Below are 22,109 nucleotides of genomic sequence, written 5' to 3'. Positions count from 1 at the left end.
TGGCCCTGCCTCTGCCCTACCCCTGTCCCAGCCCTTGACCCTGCCCCAGCTACTACCCCAGCCCCTGTCCCTGTCCCTCCCACAACCCCTGGTCCTTCTCCTGCTCCTGCAGTGTCCCTGCCCTGCCCCTGCCTCTGTCCTGCCTCTGCCCCGCCCCCAGCCCCTGTTCCTGTCCCTCCCACAACCCCTGGTCCTGCCACTGCCCCTGCCCAAGTGCCTAGCCCTGCCCCTGGTCCTTCCCCTGCACCTGTACTGTCCCTGCCCTGCCCCTGCCAAGCCACTGCCATTGCCCCTGCCCTTGCCATGCCCATGCCTCTCCCCTGCCCCTGCCCTACCCCAGCCCCTGCTCCTGCCCTGCCACTGCCCAAGTCCCTGGCTCGATCCCTGGCCCCAAACCAGCACCTGGACCTGCCCCCGCCCCTGCCCCTGCCCCTCTCATGCCCCTCCTCCAGGCCCTGCCCCTGGACCCTCTTCTGGCCCTGCCCCTGGCCCTGGCCCTGCCCCTACACCTGCCCCAGACCCTGGCCCTGCCCCTGCCCCTGGCCATGTCCCTGCCCCTGCCCCTTCCCTTTCCCAGCCCCTGGCCCTTCCCCTACCCCTGTCCTAGGCCCTGGCCCTGGCCCTGCCCCTGCACCTGGTTATGACCCTGCCCCGACCCTAGCCTGCCCCTGCCCCTGCCCCTGCCCCTGCCCCTGGCCTTTCCCCTTCCCCTGGCCCAGCCCCTTACCCTGCTCTGTCACTGCCTCAGCCCCTGGCCCTGGCTCTGCCCCTGGGCTTGCTACAGCTCCTGGCCCTGCCCCTGCCCATGACCTTGCCCCTGGCCCTGCCCAAGTCCCTATCCTGCCCTGCCCCTGCTCCTGGCCGTACCCCAGCCCCAGCCCCTACCCCAGACCTTGCCATGGCCCTGGCCCTGGCCCTGCAACTGCCCCTGCCCCTACCCCTGGCCGTGCCCCAGCCCTTGGCCCTGCCCCTGCCCTCGGCCCTGCCCCTGCCTGTCCCAGGACCTGGCCCTAGCTCTGCCCTTGGCCTAGCCATGCCCCTGCCCCTTTCGCAGCCCCTGGCCCTGCCTATGCCTCTGCCTGTACCCCTGAGCTTGTCCCTGCCACTGCCCCTGCTCCCCCTGCCCCTGCACCTGGCCCTGCCAAGCCCCTTCCAATGGCCTTGCCCTGACCCTGCCTCAGCCCCTGCCCCTGGCCCTGGCTTAGCAAGTTCCCCTGCCCATGCCCCTGCCCCTGTCACTGCCCTGGCCCTACCCCAGGCCCTACCCCTGGCCCTGACCCTGCCGCTGGCTCTACCCCTGATCCTGCCCATTTCCCTACCCTGCCCTGAGCCTCCCCTTGGCCCTACCCCAACCCCTGGCCCTGGCCCTGCCCCAGCAACTGACCCTGCCCTTGCCCTATCCCTGCCATGCCCCTGCCACTGCCCCTGCCCAGTCCCTGGCCCTGACTGTGACCCTGGCCCTGCCATGCCCCTGGACTGCCCCTGCCCCTGCCCTGTCCCTGCCCCTCTCCCTGCTCCTGTCCCTGCCCCTGGCCTTGCAACTTCCCCTGCCCCTGTCCCTGGCCATGCCCCTGCCCCTGCCACTGCCCTGGCCCTACCCCTGGCCCTGCGCCTCTCCCTACCCAGCCCTGCGCCTACCCCTGGCCCTAACCCATCCCCTGGCCCTGCCACTGCCACTGCCCCTGCCGCAACCCTCGGCCCTTCCCCTGTCCTGGTCCCTGGCCTTGCCCCTGCAATTGACCCTGCCCCTGGCCCTGCCCCTAGCCCGGGCACTGCCCTTGGCCCTGTCTCAGCAGCTGACCCTGACGCTGCCTACCCCTGCCATTCCCCTGCCCCAGCCCCAGGCCTTGACTGTGACCCTGGCCCTGCCATGCCCCTGACCTATCGCTGACCCTGCCCTTGCCCTGCCTCTGCCCTACCCCTCTCCCTGTCGCTGACCCTGCCCTTGCCCTGCCTCTGCCCTGCCCCTCTCCCTACCGAAGCCCCTGGCACTGGCCCTGACCCTGCCACAGCCCTTGGCCCTGTCCCTGCCCCTTTCCCAACCCTGGCCCTGATCATGCACCTGGCCCTGCCCTATCCCTATCCCTATCCCTGCCCCTGCCCTGCCCTTGCCCCTTCCCCTGTCCCAACCCTGGCCCTGGCCCTGCCCCCTGCACCTGGTGATGACACTGTACCAATGCTGCCCTGCCTCTGCCCCTGCCCCTGGCCCTGGCCCTGACCCTCTCCCTACCGAAGCCCCTGGCACTGGCCCTAACCCTGCCACTGCTTCTGCCCGTGGCCCTACCTGCCTCGCTCCTGCTCCTGACCCTACCCCAGCCCCTGGCCCTGGCCCCGAAGCTGCCCCTGCCCCTGCCACTGCCTCTGCTACTGGCCTTGCCTTTGGCCCTGCCCCTGTCCCTACCTGCCTCGCCCCTGCTCCTGTCCCTACCCTAGCCCCCAGCCCTGGCCCTGCCCCTGCCCCTGGCCCTGCCTTTAGGCCTGTCTCAGCCCCTGGCCCTCGACCTGCACCAGCCACTAACCCAGACCTGGCCCTGGCCCTGGCCCGTGTCCTTGCCCCTGCCTATAGCCCTGCCAAGACCCTGCCACTGCCCCTGGCCCTGCCCCTGGGCCCACCCCAGCCCCTGGCCCTGGCCCTGCCCCTACCCCTACCCCGCACCAACCACTGTCCCTGCCCCTGCCCCTGCCCCAGCCCTCAGTCTTGCCCCTGCTGCTGGCCCTAACTCTGTCTCTGGCCCTGTCATAACCCTGCCCCTGCCCCTTCCCCTACCCCAGCCCATGGCCCTGCCCCAGCCCCTACCCCTGTCCCAGCCCTTGGCCCTGCAAATCCCCACGAACCTACCCTGGCCCTGCCCCTGCCCCTACCCAAGAACCTGCCCCTGCCCCTGCCCCTGCCCCTGCTTCTACTCCTGGACCTTACCCTGCCCCTGCCCCAGCCCCTGGTCCTGGACCTGCCCCTGTCCTAGCCCCTGGCCCTGCCTCTGCCCTACCCCTGTCCCAGCCCTTGACCCTGCCCCAGCTACTACCCCAGCCCCTGTCCCTGTCCCTCCCACAACCCCTGGTCCTTCTCCTGCTCCTGCAGTGTCCCTGCCCTGCCCCTGCCTCTGTCCTGCCTCTGCCCCGCCCCCAGCCCCTGTTCCTGTCCCTCCCACAACCCCTGGTCCTGCCACTGCCCCTGCCCAAGTGCCTAGCCCTGCCCCTGGTCCTTCCCCTGCACCTGTACTGTCCCTGCCCTGCCCCTGCCAAGCCACTGCCATTGCCCCTGCCCTTGCCATGCCCATGCCTCTCCCCTGCCCCTGCCCTACCCCAGCCCCTGCTCCTGCCCTGCCACTGCCCAAGTCCCTGGCTCGATCCCTGGCCCCAAACCAGCACCTGGACCTGCCCCCGCCCCTGCCCCTGCCCCTCTCATGCCCCTCCTCCAGGCCCTGCCCCTGGACCCTCTTCTGGCCCTGCCCCTGGCCCTGGCCCTGCCCCTACACCTGCCCCAGACCCTGGCCCTGCCCCTGCCCCTGGCCATGTCCCTGCCCCTGCCCCTTCCCTTTCCCAGCCCCTGGCCCTTCCCCTACCCCTGTCCTAAGCCCTGGCCCTGGCCCTGCCCCTGCACGTGGTTATGACCCTGCCCCGACCCTAGCCTGCCCCTGCCCCTGCCCCTGCCCCTGCCCCTGGCCTTTCCCCTTCCCCTGGCCCAGCCCCTTACCCTGCTCTGTCACTGCCTCAGCCCCTGGCCCTGGCTCTGCCCCTGGGCTTGCTACAGCTCCTGGCCCTGCCCCTGCCCATGACCTTGCCCCTGGCCCTGCCCAAGTCCCTATCCTGCCTTGCCCCTGCTCCTGGCCGTACCCCATCCCCAGCCCCTACCCCAGACCTTGCCATGGCCCTGGCCCTGGCCCTGCAACTGCCCCTGCCCCTACCCCCGGCCGTGCCCCAGCCCTTGGCCTTGCCCCTGCCCTCGGCCCTGCCCCTGCCCTCGGCCCTGCCCCTGCCTGTCCCAGGACCTGGCCCTAGCTCTGCCCTTGGCCTAGCCATGCCCCTGCCCCTTTCGCAGCCCCTGGCCCTGCCTATGCCTCTGCCTGTACCCCTGAGCTTGTCCCTGCCACTGCCCCTGCTCCCCCTGCCCCTGCACCTGGCCCTGCCAAGCCCCTTCCAATGGCCTTGCCCTGACCCTGCCTCAGTCCCTGCCCCTGGCCCTGGCTTAGCAAGTTCCCCTGCCCATGCCCCTGCCCCTGTCACTGCCCTGGCCCTACCCCAGGCCCTACCCCTGGCCCTGACCCTGCCGCTGGCTCTACCCCTGATCCTGCCCATTTCCCTACCCTGCCCTGAGCCTCCCCTTGGCCCTACCCCAACCCCTGGCCCTGGCCCTGCCCCAGCAACTGACCCTGCCCTTGCCCTATCCCTGCCATGCCCCTGCCCCTGCCACTGCCCCTGCCCAGTCCCTGGCCCTGACTGTGACCCTGGCCCTGCCATGCCCCTGGACTGACCCTGCCCCTGCCCTGTCCCTGCCCCTCTCCCTGCTCCTGTCCCTGCCCCTGGCCTTGCAACTTCCCCTGCCCCTGTCCCTGGCCATGCCCCTGCCCCTGCCACTGCCCTGGCCCTACCCCTGGCCCTGCGCCTCTCCCTACCCAGCCCTGCGCCTACCCCTGACCCTAACCCATCCCCTGGGCCTGCCACTGCCCCTGCCGCAACCCTCGGCCCTTCCCCTGTCCTGGTCCCTGGCCTTGCCCCTGCAATTGACCCTGCCCCTGGCCCTGCCCCTAGCCCGGGCACTGCCCTTGGCCCTGTCTCAGCAGCTGACCCTGACGCTGCCTACCCCTGCCATTCCCCTGCCCCAGCCCCAGGCCTTGACTGTGACCCTGGCCCTGCCATGCCCCTGACCTATCGCTGACCCTGCCCTTGCCCTGCCTCTGCCCTACCCCTCTCCCTGTCGCTGACCCTGCCCTTGCCCTGCCTCTGCCCTGCCCCTCTCCCTACCGAAGCCCCTGGCACTGGCCCTGACCCTGCCACAGCCCTTGGCCCTGTCCCTGCCCCTTTCCCAACCCTGGCCCTGATCATGCACCTGGCCCTGCCCTATCCCTATCCCTATCCCTGCCCCTGCCCTGCCCTTGCCCCTTCCCCTGTCCCAACCCTGGCCCTGGCCCTGCCCCCTGCACCTGGTGATGACACTGTACCAATGCTGCCCTGCCTCTGCCCCTGCCCCTGGCCCTGGCCCTGACCCTCTCCCTACCGAAGCCCCTGGCACTGGCCCTAACCCTGCCACTGCTTCTGCCCGTGGCCCTACCTGCCTCGCTCCTGCTCCTGACCCTACCCCAGCCCCTGGCCCTGGCCCCGAAGCTGCCCCTGCCCCTGCCACTGCCTCTGCTACTGGCCTTGCCTTTGGCCCTGCCCCTGTCCCTACCTGCCTCGCCCCTGCTCCTGTCCCTACCCTAGCCCCCAGCCCTGGCCCTGCCCCTGCCCCTGGCCCTGCCTTTAGGCCTGTCTCAGCCCCTGGCCCTCGACCTGCACCAGCCACTAACCCAGACCTGGCCCTGTCCCTGGCCCGTGTCCTTGCCCCTGCCTATAGCCCTGCCAAGACCCTGCCACTGCCCCTGGCCCTGCCCCTGGGCCCACCCCAGCCCCTGGCCCTGGCCCTGCCCCTACCCCTACCCCGCACCAACCACTGTCCCTGCCCCTGCCCCTGCCCCAGCCCTCAGTCTTGCCCCTGCTGCTGGCCCTAACTCTGTCTCTGGCCCTGTCATAACCCTGCCCCTGCCCCTTCCCCTACCCCAGCCCATGGCCCTGCCCCAGCCCCTACCCCTGTCCCAGCCCTTGGCCCTGCAAATCCCCACGAACCTACCCTGGCCCTGCCCCTGCCCCTACCCAAGAACCTGCCCCTGCCCCTGCCCCTGCCCCTGCTTCTACTCCTGGACCTTACCCTGCCCCTGCCCCAGCCCCTGGTCCTGGACCTGCCCCTGTCCTAGCCCCTGGCCCTGCCTCTGCCCTACCCCTGTCCCAGCCCTTGACCCTGCCCCAGCTACTACCCCAGCCCCTGTCCCTGTCCCTCCCACAACCCCTGGTCCTTCTCCTGCTCCTGCAGTGTCCCTGCCCTGCCCCTGCCTCTGTCCTGCCTCTGCCCCGCCCCCAGCCCCTGTTCCTGTCCCTCCCACAACCCCTGGTCCTGCCACTGCCCCTGCCCAAGTGCCTAGCCCTGCCCCTGGTCCTTCCCCTGCACCTGTACTGTCCCTGCCCTGCCCCTGCCAAGCCACTGCCATTGCCCCTGCCCTTGCCATGCCCATGCCTCTCCCCTGCCCCTGCCCTACCCCAGCCCCTGCTCCTGCCCTGCCACTGCCCAAGTCCCTGGCTCGATCCCTGGCCCCAAACCAGCACCTGGACCTGCCCCCGCCCCTGCCCCTGCCCCTCTCATGCCCCTCCTCCAGGCCCTGCCCCTGGACCCTCTTCTGGCCCTGCCCCTGGCCCTGGCCCTGCCCCTACACCTGCCCCAGACCCTGGCCCTGCCCCTGCCCCTGGCCATGTCCCTGCCCCTGCCCCTTCCCTTTCCCAGCCCCTGGCCCTTCCCCTACCCCTGTCCTAGGCCCTGGCCCTGGCCCTGCCCCTGCACCTGGTTATGACCCTGCCCCGACCCTAGCCTGCCCCTGCCCCTGCCCCTGCCCCTGCCCCTGGCCTTTCCCCTTCCCCTGGCCCAGCCCCTTACCCTGCTCTGTCACTGCCTCAGCCCCTGGCCCTGGCTCTGCCCCTGGGCTTGCTACAGCTCCTGGCCCTGCCCCTGCCCATGACCTTGCCCCTGGCCCTGCCCAAGTCCCTATCCTGCCCTGCCCCTGCTCCTGGCCGTACCCCAGCCCCAGCCCCTACCTCAGGCCATGGCCCTGCTCTAGCCCCTAACCCTTTCCCAGTCCTTGACCCTTCTCCTGCCCCTTCCCCTGGCATTGCCAAGCCCCTGCCACTTTCCCAGCCCTTGGTCCTGCCAATGGCCATGCCATTGCCCCTGGCCCTACAACTTCTCTTGCCCTGCTCTTGCCCCTGGCCCTAACCCTGCCCTTGGCCCTGCCCCTAGCACTGACCCTGTCCCTGGGCCTACTCCATGTCCCGGCCCAGGCCCTGCCCCAATTCCTACCTCAGCCCCTAGCCCTGGCCCTGCCTCAATCACTGCCCCTCACCATGCCCTCACCCGGCCCTGCCCCTGGCCCTGCCCCAGACCCTGGGCCTGCCCCTGGCAATGCCCCTGCCCCTACCCTGCACCAACCCCTGGCCCTGCCTTGGCCCCTGCATCAGTCCCTGGCCCTGCCCTATGCCCTGCCCTTGCCCAGGCTCCGGGTCTGACCCTAGCCCTGCCCCTGTCCCAGCCCTAGGCCCTTCCACTGCCCCCTATCACTGGCCCTGCCCCTGCCCCAGCCCCTGGCCCTTGACCTGCCCCTGGCCCTGCCTCTGCCCCTGCCCCAGACCCTTGCCCTTGACCTACCACTGACCCTGTCCCTGGCCCTGACCCTGGCCCTGCCCCAGCCATGACCCTGTCCCTGCCCCAACACCTTTCCCTGTGGCTGCCACTGGCCCTACCGTACCCCTACCCTGTCCCTGACCCTGCCTGTCTTGACCCTGGCCCTGCCCCTATTCCAGTCCCTGGCCCTGTCCGTGCCTCTGCTGCAGACCTCAGCCCTGCCCCTACCCCTTGTCCTGCCCATAACAAGGCCCCTGTCGCCGTCCCTGCCCCTGGCCTTGCCCCTGGCCCTGCCACTGCCCTGCCCAGGCTCCTGCCCCTGCCCCAGCCTGTGTCCTTGACAATGCCCTGCTCCATCCCCTGACCCTGCCCTGGCACTGACCCTGTCCCTGGGCCTACCCCATGTCCCGGCCCAGGCCCTGCCCCAGTTCCAACCTCAGCCCCTAACCCTGGCCCTGCCTCAGTCACTGCCCCTCACCATGCCCTGCCCTGGCCCTGCCCCTGGCCTTGCCCCAGCCGCTGGTCCTGACCCTGACCCTGCCACAGCCCCTTCCCCTGCCCTGACCCTGACCCTGTCCCTACTGAAGCCCCTGACACTGTCTCTGCCCCTGTCACAGCCCTTGGCCCTGCTGCTGTCCCTATCCTGCCCCTGACCATGCACCCGGCCCTGTTCCTGCTATGCCTGTGCCCCGGCCACTGCCTCTGGCCCAGCCCCTGCCCCTGCCCCTGCCCCTGCCTCAGCCCCTGGGCCTGGGTCTGCCCCTGAGCTTGCCACAGCTCTTGGCCCTGGCCCTACCCATGCCCCTGCCCCTGCACTGCAACTTCCCTTGCCCTGCCCTTGCCCCTGGTCCTAACCCAGCCCCTGCTCCTGCCCCTGGCCCTGTCCCTGGGCCTGCCCTAGCTCCTGGCCCTGGCCCTGCCCCAGTTCCTACCTCAGCCCCTGGCCCTGGCCCTGCCTCAATCACTGCCCCTGACACTGCCCTGTCCCTGCCATGCCCCTGGTCCTGCCCCAGACCCTGGCCCTGCCCCTGTACCTGACCCTCCCCTGTCCCTGTCCATGCCCCTGCCCCAGTCCTAGGCCCTTCCACTGCCCCTGGTCATGCCCCTGCCATGCCCATGCACTTGCCTCAGCCCCAGCCCCTGGCCCTGCTTCTGACCCTGGCCCAGCCAAGCCCCTGCCACTGCCCCTGACCTTGCTCCTGCCACGGCACCTACCCGTGTCCCTACCCTGCTCCTGCCCCTGCACCTGGCCCTGCTATGCCCCTTCCAATGGCCTTGCCCTGACCCTGCCTCAGCCCCTGCCCCTCTCCCTGGCTTTGCAAGTTCCCCTGCCCATTCCCCTGCCCTTGTCACCGCCTTGGCCCTACCCCTGGCCATGCCCCTGGCCCTGCCGCTGCTGCTGGCTCTGCCCCTGGACCTGCCCAAGCCCCTGGCCAAGTGTCTGCCCCTGCCCTAGCCCATGCCCCTGCCCTTGCCCAAGCCCCTGGGCCTGCCCTTGCCCTTTCCCAGCCCCTGGCCCTTCCCCTACCCCTGTCCTAGGCCCTGTCCCTGTCCCTGCCCCTGTACCTGGTTATGACCCTGCCCCGACCCTAGCCTGCTCCTGCCCCTGTCCCTGCCCCTACCCCTGGCCTTTCCCCTTCCCATGGCCCAGCCCCTTCCCCTGCTGTCCCTGCCCCAGGCCCTGGCCCTGGCCCTGGTCCTGGCTCTGCCCCTGGGCTTGCTACAGCTCCTGGCCCTGACCGTGCCATTACCTTGTTCCTGGGCCTGCCTCAGTCCCTATCCTGCCCTGCCCCCGCACCTGACCCTACCCCAGCCCGGGCCCCTGCCCCTGCCCCCGCCCCAGCCCCTGGCCCTGCCACTGCTCCTACACCAGCCCGTGGCCCTGAGCCTGTCTCTGGCCCTGGCCCTGCCCCTACCCCTGCCCCTGCCCCAGACACTGTCCCTGCCCCTGCCCCTGCCCCAGTTCTCAGTCCTGCCCCTGCTGCTGGCCATAACTCTGTCCCTGGCCCTGTCATACATCTGCCCCTGCCCCTACCGCAGCTCATGGCCCTGCCCCAGCCCCTGCCCCAGTCCCAGTCCTTGACCCTTCCCCTGCCCCTGGCCATGCCCCTGGCACTGCCTCTGCTCCATCTCCTGGCCGTGCGCCTGCCCATGCCCCAGCCCTCATCACTGCCCCTGCCCCGGCCATGCCCCTGCCCTTGCCCCAGCCCCTGGCCCTTCACCTGCCGCTGCCCCTGTTCCTGTCCCTGGCCCTAACCCTGGCCCTGCCCCAGCCATGACCCTGTCCCTGCCCCAACACCTAGCCCTGCGGCTGCCACTGGCCCTACCGTACCCCTACCCTGTCCCTGACCCTGCCTGTCTTGACCCTGGCCCTGCCCCTATCCCAGTCCCTGGCCCTGTCCGTGTCTCTGCCGCAGACCTCGGCCCTGCCCCTACCCCTCGTCCTGCCCATGACCAGGCCCCTGCCGCTGTCCCTGCACCTGGCCTTGCCCCTGCCGCTTACCCTGGCCCTGGCCCTGGCCCTGCCCCTAGCCCAGCTCCTGAACCTGTCCAAGTCCCTGGCCCGATCCCTGGCCCTAAACCAGCACCTGGCCCTGCCCCTGCCCCAGCCCCTGCCCCTGCCCCTTCACCTGCCCCTGCCCATTGGGCGCCCTGGCCCCTGCCTCTTCCACTGCAGCTGGACCTGCTTCAGTCACACCCCTGCCCCAGCCCCTGCTTCAGCCACTGTCGCTGCCCCTGGTCCTGTCCCTGACCGTGCCACAGCCCCTGGCCATGACCCTGCCCCTGCCCCAGCCCCTGGCCCGACCCCTGCCCCTGGACGTCCCCCGGACCTGCAACTTCCCTGCCCAGCCCTTGGCCCTGCCCCTGGCCCTGACCCAGCCCATACCCTGCCCTGCACCTTCCCCTGGCCCTGCCAAGCTCCTGGACTGCTCCTTCACCTATCCCTGCCCTAGCCCTGCCCCTGCCCTTGCCTTGCCCCTGCCCTTGCCTTGCCCCTGCAGCTGGCCCTGCCCCAGCCCCTGCCACAGCCCTTTCCCCTGCCCTGACCCTGTCCCTACCGAAACCCCTGGCACTGTCCCTGTCACAGCCCTTGGCCATGCCCCTGTCCCTACCCTGCCCCTGACCATGCACCTGGCCCTCTTCCTGCTATGCCTGTGCCCCGGCCCCTGGCACTGCCCCAGCTCCTGCTCCTGCCCCTGCCTCTGCCCCAGCCTTTGCCCCTGACCCTGCCTCTGCCCCTGGGCCTGGCCCTGGCCCTGCCCATGGCCTTGCCCCTGGCCCTGCCTCTGTCCCTATCCTGCCCTGCCCCTGCCACTGGCCCTGCCCCTGGGCTCCCCATAGCCCCTGGCCCTGGCCCTGCCACTGCTCCTGCCCCTGCCTCAGCCCCTTCCCCTGCCCCTGTCCCTGCCACATGGGCAGGGATTGGGGTGAGTGGGGACCATGACAGAGAGAGCGAGGGGCCCAGTGAATGAGAGGGTGCCGGAGAGCGCGGGAGGGGACGGGCAGGGAGACCGGAGAGCGAGACTTAGGGCGCGCGGGCGAGGAGTGTGTCCGCGGGCGAGGAGTGTGTGTCCGCGGGCGAGGAGTGTGTGTCCGCGGGACGCTCAGTCCTTGAGAAAGTGCCGCTCCCCCGTCCCTGAGCCCGGCGGCAGCAGCAGCGGGCGATGACCCCGTGGCCCCCACCGGACTGAGGGAGCCGAGGCCGCAGCACCGCCCCGCGCGCCCGACCCCGGGGCGGGCCCTGGAGCGGCCTGGGGCGCGCAGGCCCGGACCGACGGGTGAAAGCGCGCGGGGCCCGCCCAGGCGGAGGCGGGATCGCAGCGAACCCGGGGCGCGCTTGAAGGCGCCGCGGGTCGCGGGCGGCTCCCAGGACCCTCCCCCGCGGGGTCTCTCGCGCTGCACAGCGGGTGCGCGGGAGTGCGGAGGGAGCCGTGTCGCTGCGGGGAAGTGCGGTGACTCGACAGGCGCAGCCTCGGACGGGGACGGGCGCGCGCGGGCAGAGCGGCGGCCGTTGGATGCGTTGGCCCCGCCCGGCCCCGACCCCGGGCGTACCCAGGCGGCAGGGCCCCGGCGCGCACCCAGTGAGGCGACACAGCAGGGCCCCGGCGACAACTCGGGGCTCGCTGCTGCTTCTCGGCCGCGGCTGGCACCCGGAGGCGCTCCCCCAAACAGTGCTGTGAGCTTGTGTTCGCTACACCCCTCTCTTAGACTGCCTTTCGTTTGCCCTCAAGGAAGCTGTGGCATGAATGGACTGAGCTGTTTTCCTACAGTAAGAGATATTCTCTCTTTTTTTTTTTTTTCAACTGCCGAGTTTTTATTGTATTCATTTTCACCTCATTCTCACTTGGTGTATTTTAAGATGTCAGTTCCACAAATTAATGCATGCAAATTTCTAATTTATATACAGATATTCCCATGAATATCAACATTATTCACTACCTTGAGCTCAACCAAGGTTTGGTACAATTTTTAAATCATTCTTTCAACTGTGAAAAATAATGTATATAAAAAGTCAAAGCACATGGGAACAATTAGTTATAGAACAGATTTCAGAGTTTGATATGGGTTAGAGTTCCACAATTTTAGGTTTTTCCTTCTAGATGCTCCAAAATACTGGAGACTAAACGAATTTTCAATAAAATGATACAGCAGTCACACTCATTTGTAAAATTTTATTTTCTCTGTTATAGCTCCACTTTCTCCTTTGATCTTTTTCCCAATCTCTAGGGGTATTTGGGCTACACTAATTCTAAATTTTTCATGTTGGAAAGAGCTGTTGATAATATGGGATAGGGGGATGGAACTAGTTGAGGCTGGCCCCTCTGGATTTCAGGACTTATCTGGCCTAGAAACCATCTGGAGGTTGTAGTTTTCTGGAAAGTAATCATAGTGCATGGAACCTATGTAGCATCTCAGATAAAGCCCTAGGTACTCTTTAGGGTAAGAAGGAATGGCTTTTGTGGGGATTTGGTAAACCGCAATAAACAGCAGTATCTAGCTGAAGCTTGTATAAAAAGTAGCCTCCAGAGTAGCCTCTCAACTCTATTTGAACTCTCTCAGCCACTGATACCCCATTTATCACAATTCTTCTTCACCTTTTGGTCAGGAAGGCATTGTCAATCCCACGGTGACAGGGCCAGGGTCATCCCTGGAAATCATATCCCACATTGTCAGGGAGACTTTCAACCCTGGATGTCATACACAACATAGGAGGAAGGGTATTGACTTTACTTGCAGAGTTGGGCTTAAGAGAGTGAGAGGCCACATCTGAGCAACAAAAAAGGTCCTCAGGAAATAACTCCTAGGTATAATTACAGGTAGGCTCAGCTTCTCTGCTACAGAAATAAGCTTCACTAGAGGAAGCCTCAAGATCAAAGGTTTGCAGTATGGACAACCAAAGCAATAGGCTGAGCCCCCAATCTTGGGCTTTGTTCATATGAAACTTAACCCCACAAAGGATAGGTCAAGCCTACTTAAAATTAGGCCCAAGAGTCACCCCCAAGAGAACGTCTTTTGTTGCTCAGATGTGGCCTCTCTCTCCAGCCAGCATGACAAGCAAAGTCACTGCCTTCCCTGTGTCTGCATGGGACATGACTCCCAGGGGTTGGCAACGTGGGACAGAAATCCTAGAATGAGCTGAGACTCAGCATCAAGGGATTGAGAAAATCTTCTCGACCAAAAGGGGGAACAGCAAAATGAGACAAAATAAAGTATCAATGGCTGAGAGATTCCAGAGTCGAGAGGCTATCCTGGAGGTTATTCTTAATGCATTAAATAGGTATCACCTTGTTAGTCAAGATGTAAGGGAGAGGCTGGAGGGAACTGCCTGAAAATGTAGAGCTGTGTTCCAGTAGCCATGTTTCTTGAAGATGATTGCATAATGATACAGTTTTCACAATGTGACTGTGTGATTGTGAAAACGTTGTGTCTGATGCTCCTTTTATTTACCTTATCAACAGATGAGTAAAATATATGGAATAAAAATAAATAATAGGGGGAACAAATGTTAAAATAAATTTAAATTGAAATGTTAGTGATCAATGAAAGGGAGGGGTAAGGGGTATGGTATGTATGAAGTTTTTACTGTTTTTTCTGACTTGATGCAAATGTTCTAAGAAATCATCATGTTGATGAATATGTAGAATGGAATGATCATAAGTTAAGAATGTTTGAGTTTTTTTAGTTGTATTTTTTTTAATTCTTTTAAAAAGTGCAACAACAAAAAAAGATCAAAGGTTTGACTATTGATTTCGGAGTCCCTAATGTTTGAGAAAGTATCAGGGGTTTCCCTGGTGATTAAGTTAAATGGTTCCATATTCTTTTTCCCATTCCTCAAGGGACATTGCCAATACTTTTTAATTATCTGCTCAATACACTATGGGATGTATCCAGGCATTACATTAAGCTATACTGAATTACAAGCCCTCATTCCCATTCTGGGCTTTATGTGTTTGAGATGTTTAAATGGTCTATCCAGACAGGTTGAGTTAGATTATGTGCTACAGAAAATTTAGGTTCTGGACAAAATAAACCTCTCTTTCTTTGGTCTCACAGAGTAGGCACAGTTCTAAAATACAATGTCCTTCTTATCCCTGTGTTCTGATTTACCTCAGTACCGACCCACTAGGCTCTGCTCTTATCCCTAATTGAAGCCTGATCTCTTTTCCAATTTCTTTAACAGTTGTTGTATGTGGCAATGCTGACCTTCAGACCTGCAGATCTCCTACTCTGAGTCTTACATGTCACACAGGTACCCAAAGTTCCAAGGAAATACCAAGTTATACATACATAGCACAGGATCTCAAAATCTAGAAATAACAACTACAGTTCTGGACTAAAAGTGACTGATAAAAGAATTTACAATCCAGGCCCCAATCTTCTTCTAAGTATTTCCTAAATGACACCATACACTCTTTGCTCTTTTGTTTCTGGCTTATTTTGCATCACATAATGCACTCCCAGGTTCCTTCACATTGTTGCATGCCTCACAACTTCATTCCTTTCTGTGGCAGCACAATATTTGGTTATATGTATACACCACAGTTCACCATTCTACTTCTTAGTCAGTGGATCCTTCAGCGACCTCCACCCACTGGGCATCATGTATAATGTCCAAAGTCAACAGTCCATATCTCCCATTATCATCACTTAGTGGTATAATCATCAACATGCTTAATTTCAGACAATTTTCACTGCTCCCAAGAGAAAAATAACCAATAAACCACACCCTCACCAAACAGAAAATCCAAACCTCTCTTTAACTCTTGTCCTCCCTCCCCCATTTTTTTACTGCTGGGTTTGCTGTGGTACTACTGATGTTTTCCTGTTAAACATAACCCACAGCATGCAATAGTAGTTTTCCTCCTATACTCGACATTACAAACTCTTTGGACAAGAGTCATACCTTTGAAGTAGTTCATGTAAGAACTTGTTTTTATTCATAGTGTTAATTGGCGGGATACATGGCTCTATACAACCCCTTTCAATCATGTTCACCTTCAATGTGGCATTATTATCTATAAACCCACTAATTCACTGCCTTCACTTCTATCTATCCCCTTACATTTAAGTTCAACTTCATTAGCTAACCATTTACCCATCTCTAGCTTCCATGTATCTCTAGGTCCCCTATATTCTGTATTATAAGCCTCTGAATTTACCTTTATCAAGGTCATAAAAGTGAAATTGGTATGGCACAATTTTAAAGCGAATCCTTTATTGTCCTGTATGGTCACGGCATAACTGATTTTGTGTAGAACAAGTAGTTCTCACTTCTTAATTAAAGAGCAGAGTTGCTCTGTTCTTTCTCTTCCACAATGAGTACAGTATCCACAGTAATTCCTATGTCTTCCAACGAACAAGTACGGCCCACTTCCAGAGGCCTTCTGGGAAAGGAAGTAGAAAGGCTGTACAGGGATGTGTGGTAACCAGTTTTCATCATCCAGTCAAATAAGACCTGTGAACTGCAGGTCTTAAAAAACCTTCTCTTCAGGATACTTCCACTTGGACATCGGAGAGCTACAGTAATTACTTTTTCAGCTGTTTTAGGAGGTTCTTCAGGTAAATCAAGAACCTTCTTCTGTGTGGACCGTTCAGGAGGTTGTGAAAGTTTGGTTACAGGTTCAGGCAAATTCCGTCTTCTTGCGGCTTCTCTGCTTGAAGTTTCAGATGTCTGACTGGCATTTCCAGGTACCAACTCTTCATCACCCCCAAGCTTGTAACCACTGCTTAACTTCCAGGTTTCTCCCGACATTTGATAAAAGCGCTCCTCCAGTTTTTTCAATTTCATTTCCTGGTGAGGTTTTAAAACCTTCTCTATGTATCTGCTGGCCTTTTCACTCTGTTCCTCCTGCTGCTTGTTTCGCACAAGTTTTTGCCTTCTCCCATTTTTCTCTTCTTCTTCCTCTTTCAGATAAACTTGGGAAGATTTAAATGAATTAAGCCATGAAGTAGTCACAGAAATGATTAAAGTAAGAAGAGCAAGCAGTAAGAAAATCCGACCACACAGCAAAATGAAATCTTTAATTCCTAGATCCGGGATCCCACGTCGGAGTTCCAGACACAAGAGAGGGAGAGCAGAGAGAAAGAAAATACCGACAACCCCTCGAGAAGCCGTTGTGGCGGGAGCTCCGCATCAGGGTGAAGAGATATTCTCTCTTTGACAAATGCTGATCTTCCAGAAGGCAGATACAGAATGTGGGCTCAGACTCTCCTGAAGTTGAGGTCAACCGATAGCAAATGAGCGTTAGTCATAAATAACACCAATTAAAAAAAAATGTCTTTCTTTTTCCATTCCCACTGATACCAAACTCTTTGGGGTCCTGAGTATTTTCTTCTCTGGGCTATTTCTAGAGCCTCCCATCTGGGCCCTCTGTCTCCAGTTTTCCTCCCTCCAAACCATCCCACATGTGGATTCCAGAGTAATTCTTCTGTAGCTCAGTTCTGTTCAATTTATTTAATTGAACTGAAAAAAAATCAACCAACCAACCCATTAACCAAACAAACATACAAATGCCCTTCTATGCCTCCATCTGTTATTGGATTAACCCAACCCCTTTAACCAGTCCTATTAACCAGTTCTAACTTTCCAACCATGCCAGCTACCTCTTACTCATCTACCCCGCTAAAAAACCATACAGAGAGAAGAGGCGCATCTTATTTTCCTATCTACATTGGTAGGGCAGAAACATGTCATATCAATTTTTCTAAGCCCCCATGATGTTTAGCATAGTATTATGCCTATAATTGGGGTTCATAAAATCGCCTTTGAATGAGGAATTGAGGAATTAATGAATCATTTCTGCCTTATCTTTAGAGCCTTGCTCTTTCAACCTGATGGCTGTACTTTTAAGCATGTGAATCAGATCATTCAACATTCCTCCACTCCCCTCCATTAAAACCCTCCAGTGACTTCACATCTAGAACCAAGTCTCATATTTTTAACAAGGCCTATTGGCCCATCGGGTCTGGCCCTTTCCTGCCTGCGACCGCCTCTTCCTCTCAGTATCCTTCAGCGTTCTTTTTCCCTTCCACACTCGCCTTCTTCTATGCCTACCCCCCACCCCTCAGCTCCGCCTCAGGATGTCAATACACGCAGTTTCCTCCGAGGCAAGCTTTTCAACCAGCTTTTGTCTAGCGAATTCCCTTCATTCCTTAGATTCAGCTGACATGTCAGTTATCAGGGAAGCCATTCCCACAGTCCAGACCAGGTCGGGTCCTCTGGTTAGTAGCACCCCTCGGGGTGCTCTGTGCCTCCAGCACAGACGTTATCACAATAGTAATTAATTATTTGTAAAATTATTTGGACTGTAAGTTCCACCACGATAGGAATGGCAACTGCCACCCCTCCCCCCACATCCTCACCTCCCCCCACCACACACACACAGTTTCTGGCACATCCCAAGCACCCAGCCGCTGGCTGAGAAGCCCTGACTTCATGTCATCAAATACATAGAAAATCCAGGGTTGGTAAGGAGAGCCTTTATTTGAAAGGATTGTTACAAAGAGGAAAAGGGGATGCTATGGCAGAGGGACAGGGCTCTTACAAGAACGAGAATGCTCTGCCATGAGCTCCTGGAAAGTTAGGCAAAAAAGGTTTTACTTTTGTAGAGAAGAAAGAGGGAGGTGTGGGAAAGTGGGATGAAAGGTTGCTGTGATCCCATAGCAGCTCTGAGATGGCTTACCCTGAAGCAGCAAATTTTCTGGGAGACATGTTAAAGTTCAGACCTGGAAGAGGGAAAGAATCGTAAACAAAGTTTGATAAACAAGCATTTTGTTCCAAATTTCAGCAGTGGGGACAGGCACAGGTGGTTTGGCTAATCATTTATGAGGTGGAGAATGGGAATATTGGGGGGACCATATCATAGGTAAAGGAGGGGTGTATGTGAGTCTTATGGAAGTCTTTTGGGGGTGTCGGGGTGTGGCTCGTTGATTGCTGTTCTTTGCAGTTTTCCAGAATACAAAGGGTGGGGCAGATTTCTTAACCTTTGCTGTTTTCCAGGATCACACGGTTCAGGCAAACATTTATCAGTTGTTTTTCTTAGTTATTTGGATTCCGTTTCTGCCAGTCCCATCTGGAGGTGGAGGACAAGTGCTTAGATCATTTTGAGAATAGCCATTGTATGACCTCTAATGTAAAGAAGAGACAAAGTTGCAAGCAGCAACAAGCTCTGCAAATACATAGCCATAGCTCCTAACCAGCATTCATCGATATTTACAGAGAGCTGAAGTCAGAGGCTAGTCTGCTTAGCACTGTTCATTTATGTGGGCGTGAATATTTTCCATAATGTTGCCTCTAGACATAAAAAGAAATTGCTTGAAGAATACTAGATTTAATGCTAGTTTACCAATGTCTAGAATTTCAAATTGAATGCAAACACCTTGAAGTCAAGGACTGTTTCTTTTACTTCTTTTACAGGTAGCTCCAATGCTTTGCTCCTCATGGCAAAAATTGGGTGGAGAGGTATGTACTGCTTTTTTTTTTAATGCAATTTGATTGAGATATATTCACATACCGTATAACCCATCCAAAGTATACAATCAATGGCTCACAGTATTGCCATATAGTTGTGCATTTGTCATCACAATCAATTTTAGAACATTTTCATGACTCCAAAAAAAGAAATAAAAATAAAAAAGAAAATCCAAAATATCACATACCCCCTTCCCCCATTATTATTATTTTTTGTCTTTATTTTATGACTTATCTACCCATATAAGGTAGATAAATGTAGTTTCAAACTACCTGGATAAAGGTAGTTTCAGTCACAAGTTTTTTTACAATCATATGGACACATGATAAAAGCTAATCAATTATACAATTATTTTGGATTACAGTTCAATAATTTCAGGTATTTCCTTCTAGCTAGTCTAATACACTGGAAACTAAAAAGAATTATCTGCATAATGAGTCAGCAGTTATAATTATTTATAAATCCTAATTTCTCAGTTACACCTCCTCCCTCTCATTTGATCATTCTGTTAATCTTCAGGGATATCTGGGCAATGACTATTTTAACTTCTTTATGCTGGAAAGGGGTGGTGACCTCAGGGCGTAGAGGGATTTCTTGGAGAGACTGATACCTCTGAGTTTCAGGGTTTATCTGCTATAGGAACAACCCGGAGGCCTTAAGTTTCTAAAAAAATAAACTTACTAAGAAAACTTTTATAGGGTCTTAGATAGAGCCCAGGTTATTCTTTAGGTTTTCAGGAGTACTGTTGGTTGGGGCTTGATATACTGTGGCAGTTTGCAATATCTGGCTGAAGCTTGCATAAGAATAACCTTAGAATGACCTCTCAACTCTATTGGAAATCTCTTAGCCACTGAAACTTTATTTTATTTCATTTCTTTCCCCCCCTTTCAGTTAAGAAGGCATTCTAAATCCCATGATGCCAAGACCAGGCTCATCCCTGCAAGTCATGTCCCACATTGCCAGGGAGATTTACACTCTTGAGAGTCATGTCCCACATAGGTGGGAGGGTAATGAGTTTATTTGCAGAGTTAATTTAGAGAGAGAGGCCACATCTAAACAACAAAAGAAGTTCTCTGGGGGTGACTCCTAGACATATTTAAAGTAGGCTTAGTTTGCAATTGCAGAAATAGGTTTTGTAAGGACAAGGCTCAAGATTGAGGGCTTGGCTTATTAAGTTGGGAGTCCCTAATGCTTGAGAGAATATCAGGAATTCCCCAGGTGGAGAAGTTTAATCATTTCATATTTTTTTCTCCAGTTCCTCAAAGGGACTTTGCAAATACTTTTTTATTTTCTGCTCCAAATACTCTGAAATGTATCTGGATATTACATTAATCTGTACAGAATATCAAAATCTCATTTCTAGAGTCCATGAATTATGTTATTTAAATAAACTGACTAAACAGGTTAGATTAGATAGTGTGCTACAGAAAATTTAAATTTTGGACAAAATAAGCATCTCTTCCTTTCATCCACAGAAGTTGAAGTTTAAAAATACAGACACTATCATCCTTTACCCTGTGTATTAGTTAGGATTCTCTAGAGAAACAGAATCAACAGGAAACATTCGCAAATATAAAATTTTAAAAAGTGTCTCACGTGACCATGGGAATGCAGAGTCCAAAATCCACAGGGCAGGCTGTGAAGCTGACGATTCCGATGGAGGGTCTGGATGAACTCCACAGGAGTTCGGCTCCCTGGCTGAAGCAGGAAGAGAGCCTGTCTCTTCTGAATCCTCCTTAAAAGGCTTCCAGTGATTAGATTAAGCATCATTCATTGCAGAAGACACGCCCCTTGTCTGATTACAAATGGAATCAGCTGTGGATGCAGCTGACATGATCATGATTTAATTCTATGAAATGTCCTTATCGCAACAGATAGGTCAGCGCTTGTCCAACCAGACAAACAGGTACTTGGCCAAGTTGACACATGAACCTGACCATGACACCCTGTATTCTGTTTTACCTTAACCCTAGCCACACCAGCTTCATTTATATCTTTAAGTGAAGTCCGGTCTCTTTTTCCACTTCTTTAACAATTGCTGTATGGAGTAATACTGACTTTCAGAGCTGCAGAACTCTAACTCTGAGTCTCAAGTGTCACAAAGATACCTAAAGTTCCAGAAAACTACCAGGTTATACACAAAGAGTACAACATCTCAGAATTTAGAAGTAACACTTAAAACTTAGGAACATATGTGACTGCTGTAAGAGCTTACAATCTAGGAACCTTTACAATGAGCCTTATTGAACGTTATGTACTCCTTAATTACCAATTGCTCAGTCTTTGCCATTTTCTATCTCCTGATAAACCGTCCTCTCAAATTCAATTCTCAGAGTTTGCTCGTTGTAGTTAGGCTTATTAGTGAGACCATACAATATTTGTCCTTTCCTTTCTGGCTTATTTCACTCAACATAATGTCCTCAAAATTTATTCACCTAGTTGCATGCCTCACAACTTCAATCCTCTCTGCAGCCACACAATATTCCATTGTATGTATATACCACAGTTTGCCTTTTCACTCATCAGTGAATGTACCCTTACATCATCTCCATCCATTGGCAATAGTGAATAATACTGCCATAAACAATGGTATGCAAATGTCTGTTCATGTGCCTGCTTTCAGATCATTCAAGTGTATACCTAATAACAGGGTTGCAGGTTCGTATGGCAACCCTGTACTTAGCCTCCTGTGAACTGCCACGCTGCCCTTCAGAGGGGCTGCACCACTCTACTTCCCTGCCCACAGTGAACAGGTGTTTATATCTCTCTCCATATCTTATCCATCACTTGTCTATTTTTAAAATTCTTATGATGTTTTATTCACACACCGTACAATCCATCCTAAGTGTACAATTGGTAGCTCCTCGTATAATAACATAGCTATGCTTTTACCACCATAAGCTATATGAGAACATCTCCATTACTTCTGCAAAGAAGGAAGAAGAAGAAATAAAGAGAAACGAGAACAAAAACAAGTCGCACATCCCTCCCTTATATCCCCCTCTTACTGACATTTAGCTTTGCTGTCATTCCTCTGTTGCAATTAATAAAAGAATATTACAATGTTGCCATTAACTATAAACCGTAGTTTACACTGATTATTTTTTTCCATACACCATCCCATTTTTAACACCTTGTAATGTGACATTCATTATCCCTCACATAAAAACTTTCTTATATTTGTACATTTGATTATCATCATTGTCCACTCTAGGTTTTGCTAAGTTATACAGTCCCAGAATTTATCCTCTGTCTTTCCTTCTAGTGTCATACATGTCCCTAGCCTTCATCTTTCAACCATACTCACACTCAGCATTGTTCATTATACTTACAATATTGGGCTACCATCACACAGTATTGTATTATCCATTTCTGCATTTCTATTTTTAAAATTTTTATGATGTTTTATTCACACACCATACAATCCATCCTAAGTGTACAATCGGTGGCTCCTCGTATAATAACATAGCTATGCTTTTACCACCATAAGCTATATGAGAACATCTCCATTACTTCTGCAAAGAAGGAAGAAGAAGAAAAAAAGAGAAACAAGAACAAAAACAAAAGTCGCACATCCCTCCCTTATATCTTATATTGAGAATGTTCAATATCCTTATTGAACATTCTCTACTCCAGCATCAAAAGCCCAGTCTCGAGAAGATGGCGGCTTAGTAAGATGCGCGGATCTTAGTTTCTTCTCCAGGACACCTACTAGG

The 22,109-nt window shown here is 56.1% G+C and overlaps 1 protein-coding gene and 1 pseudogene across 1 annotated transcript; one reads left to right on the top strand and one right to left on the bottom strand.

Moving 5' to 3' along the window:
* The first annotated feature begins 10,832 nt into the window (after positions 1 to 10,832).
* Positions 10,833 to 21,856, top strand: LOC143651369 (uncharacterized). The gene is made up of 5 exons (XM_077122300.1): positions 10,833 to 10,848; positions 11,074 to 11,690; positions 15,954 to 16,060; positions 18,339 to 18,383; positions 21,295 to 21,856. The coding sequence occupies exons 1-4, from the start codon at positions 10,833 to 10,835 to the stop codon at positions 18,340 to 18,342; spliced, it is 744 nt and encodes a 247-aa protein (XP_076978415.1). The 3' UTR covers positions 18,343 to 18,383; positions 21,295 to 21,856.
* LOC143651855 (UBX domain-containing protein 8 pseudogene) lies at positions 14,644 to 15,823 on the bottom strand (annotated as a pseudogene).
* Positions 21,857 to 22,109: the final 253 nt, after the last annotated feature.

This window comes from Tamandua tetradactyla, chromosome 12 (genome assembly GCF_023851605.1).
Source record: "Tamandua tetradactyla isolate mTamTet1 chromosome 12, mTamTet1.pri, whole genome shotgun sequence".
Classification (NCBI taxonomy): Eukaryota; Metazoa; Chordata; class Mammalia; order Pilosa; family Myrmecophagidae; genus Tamandua; species Tamandua tetradactyla.
The sequence above is the reverse complement of the archived record's forward strand: the minus strand, read 5'-3'. Positions and strand labels throughout refer to the sequence as shown.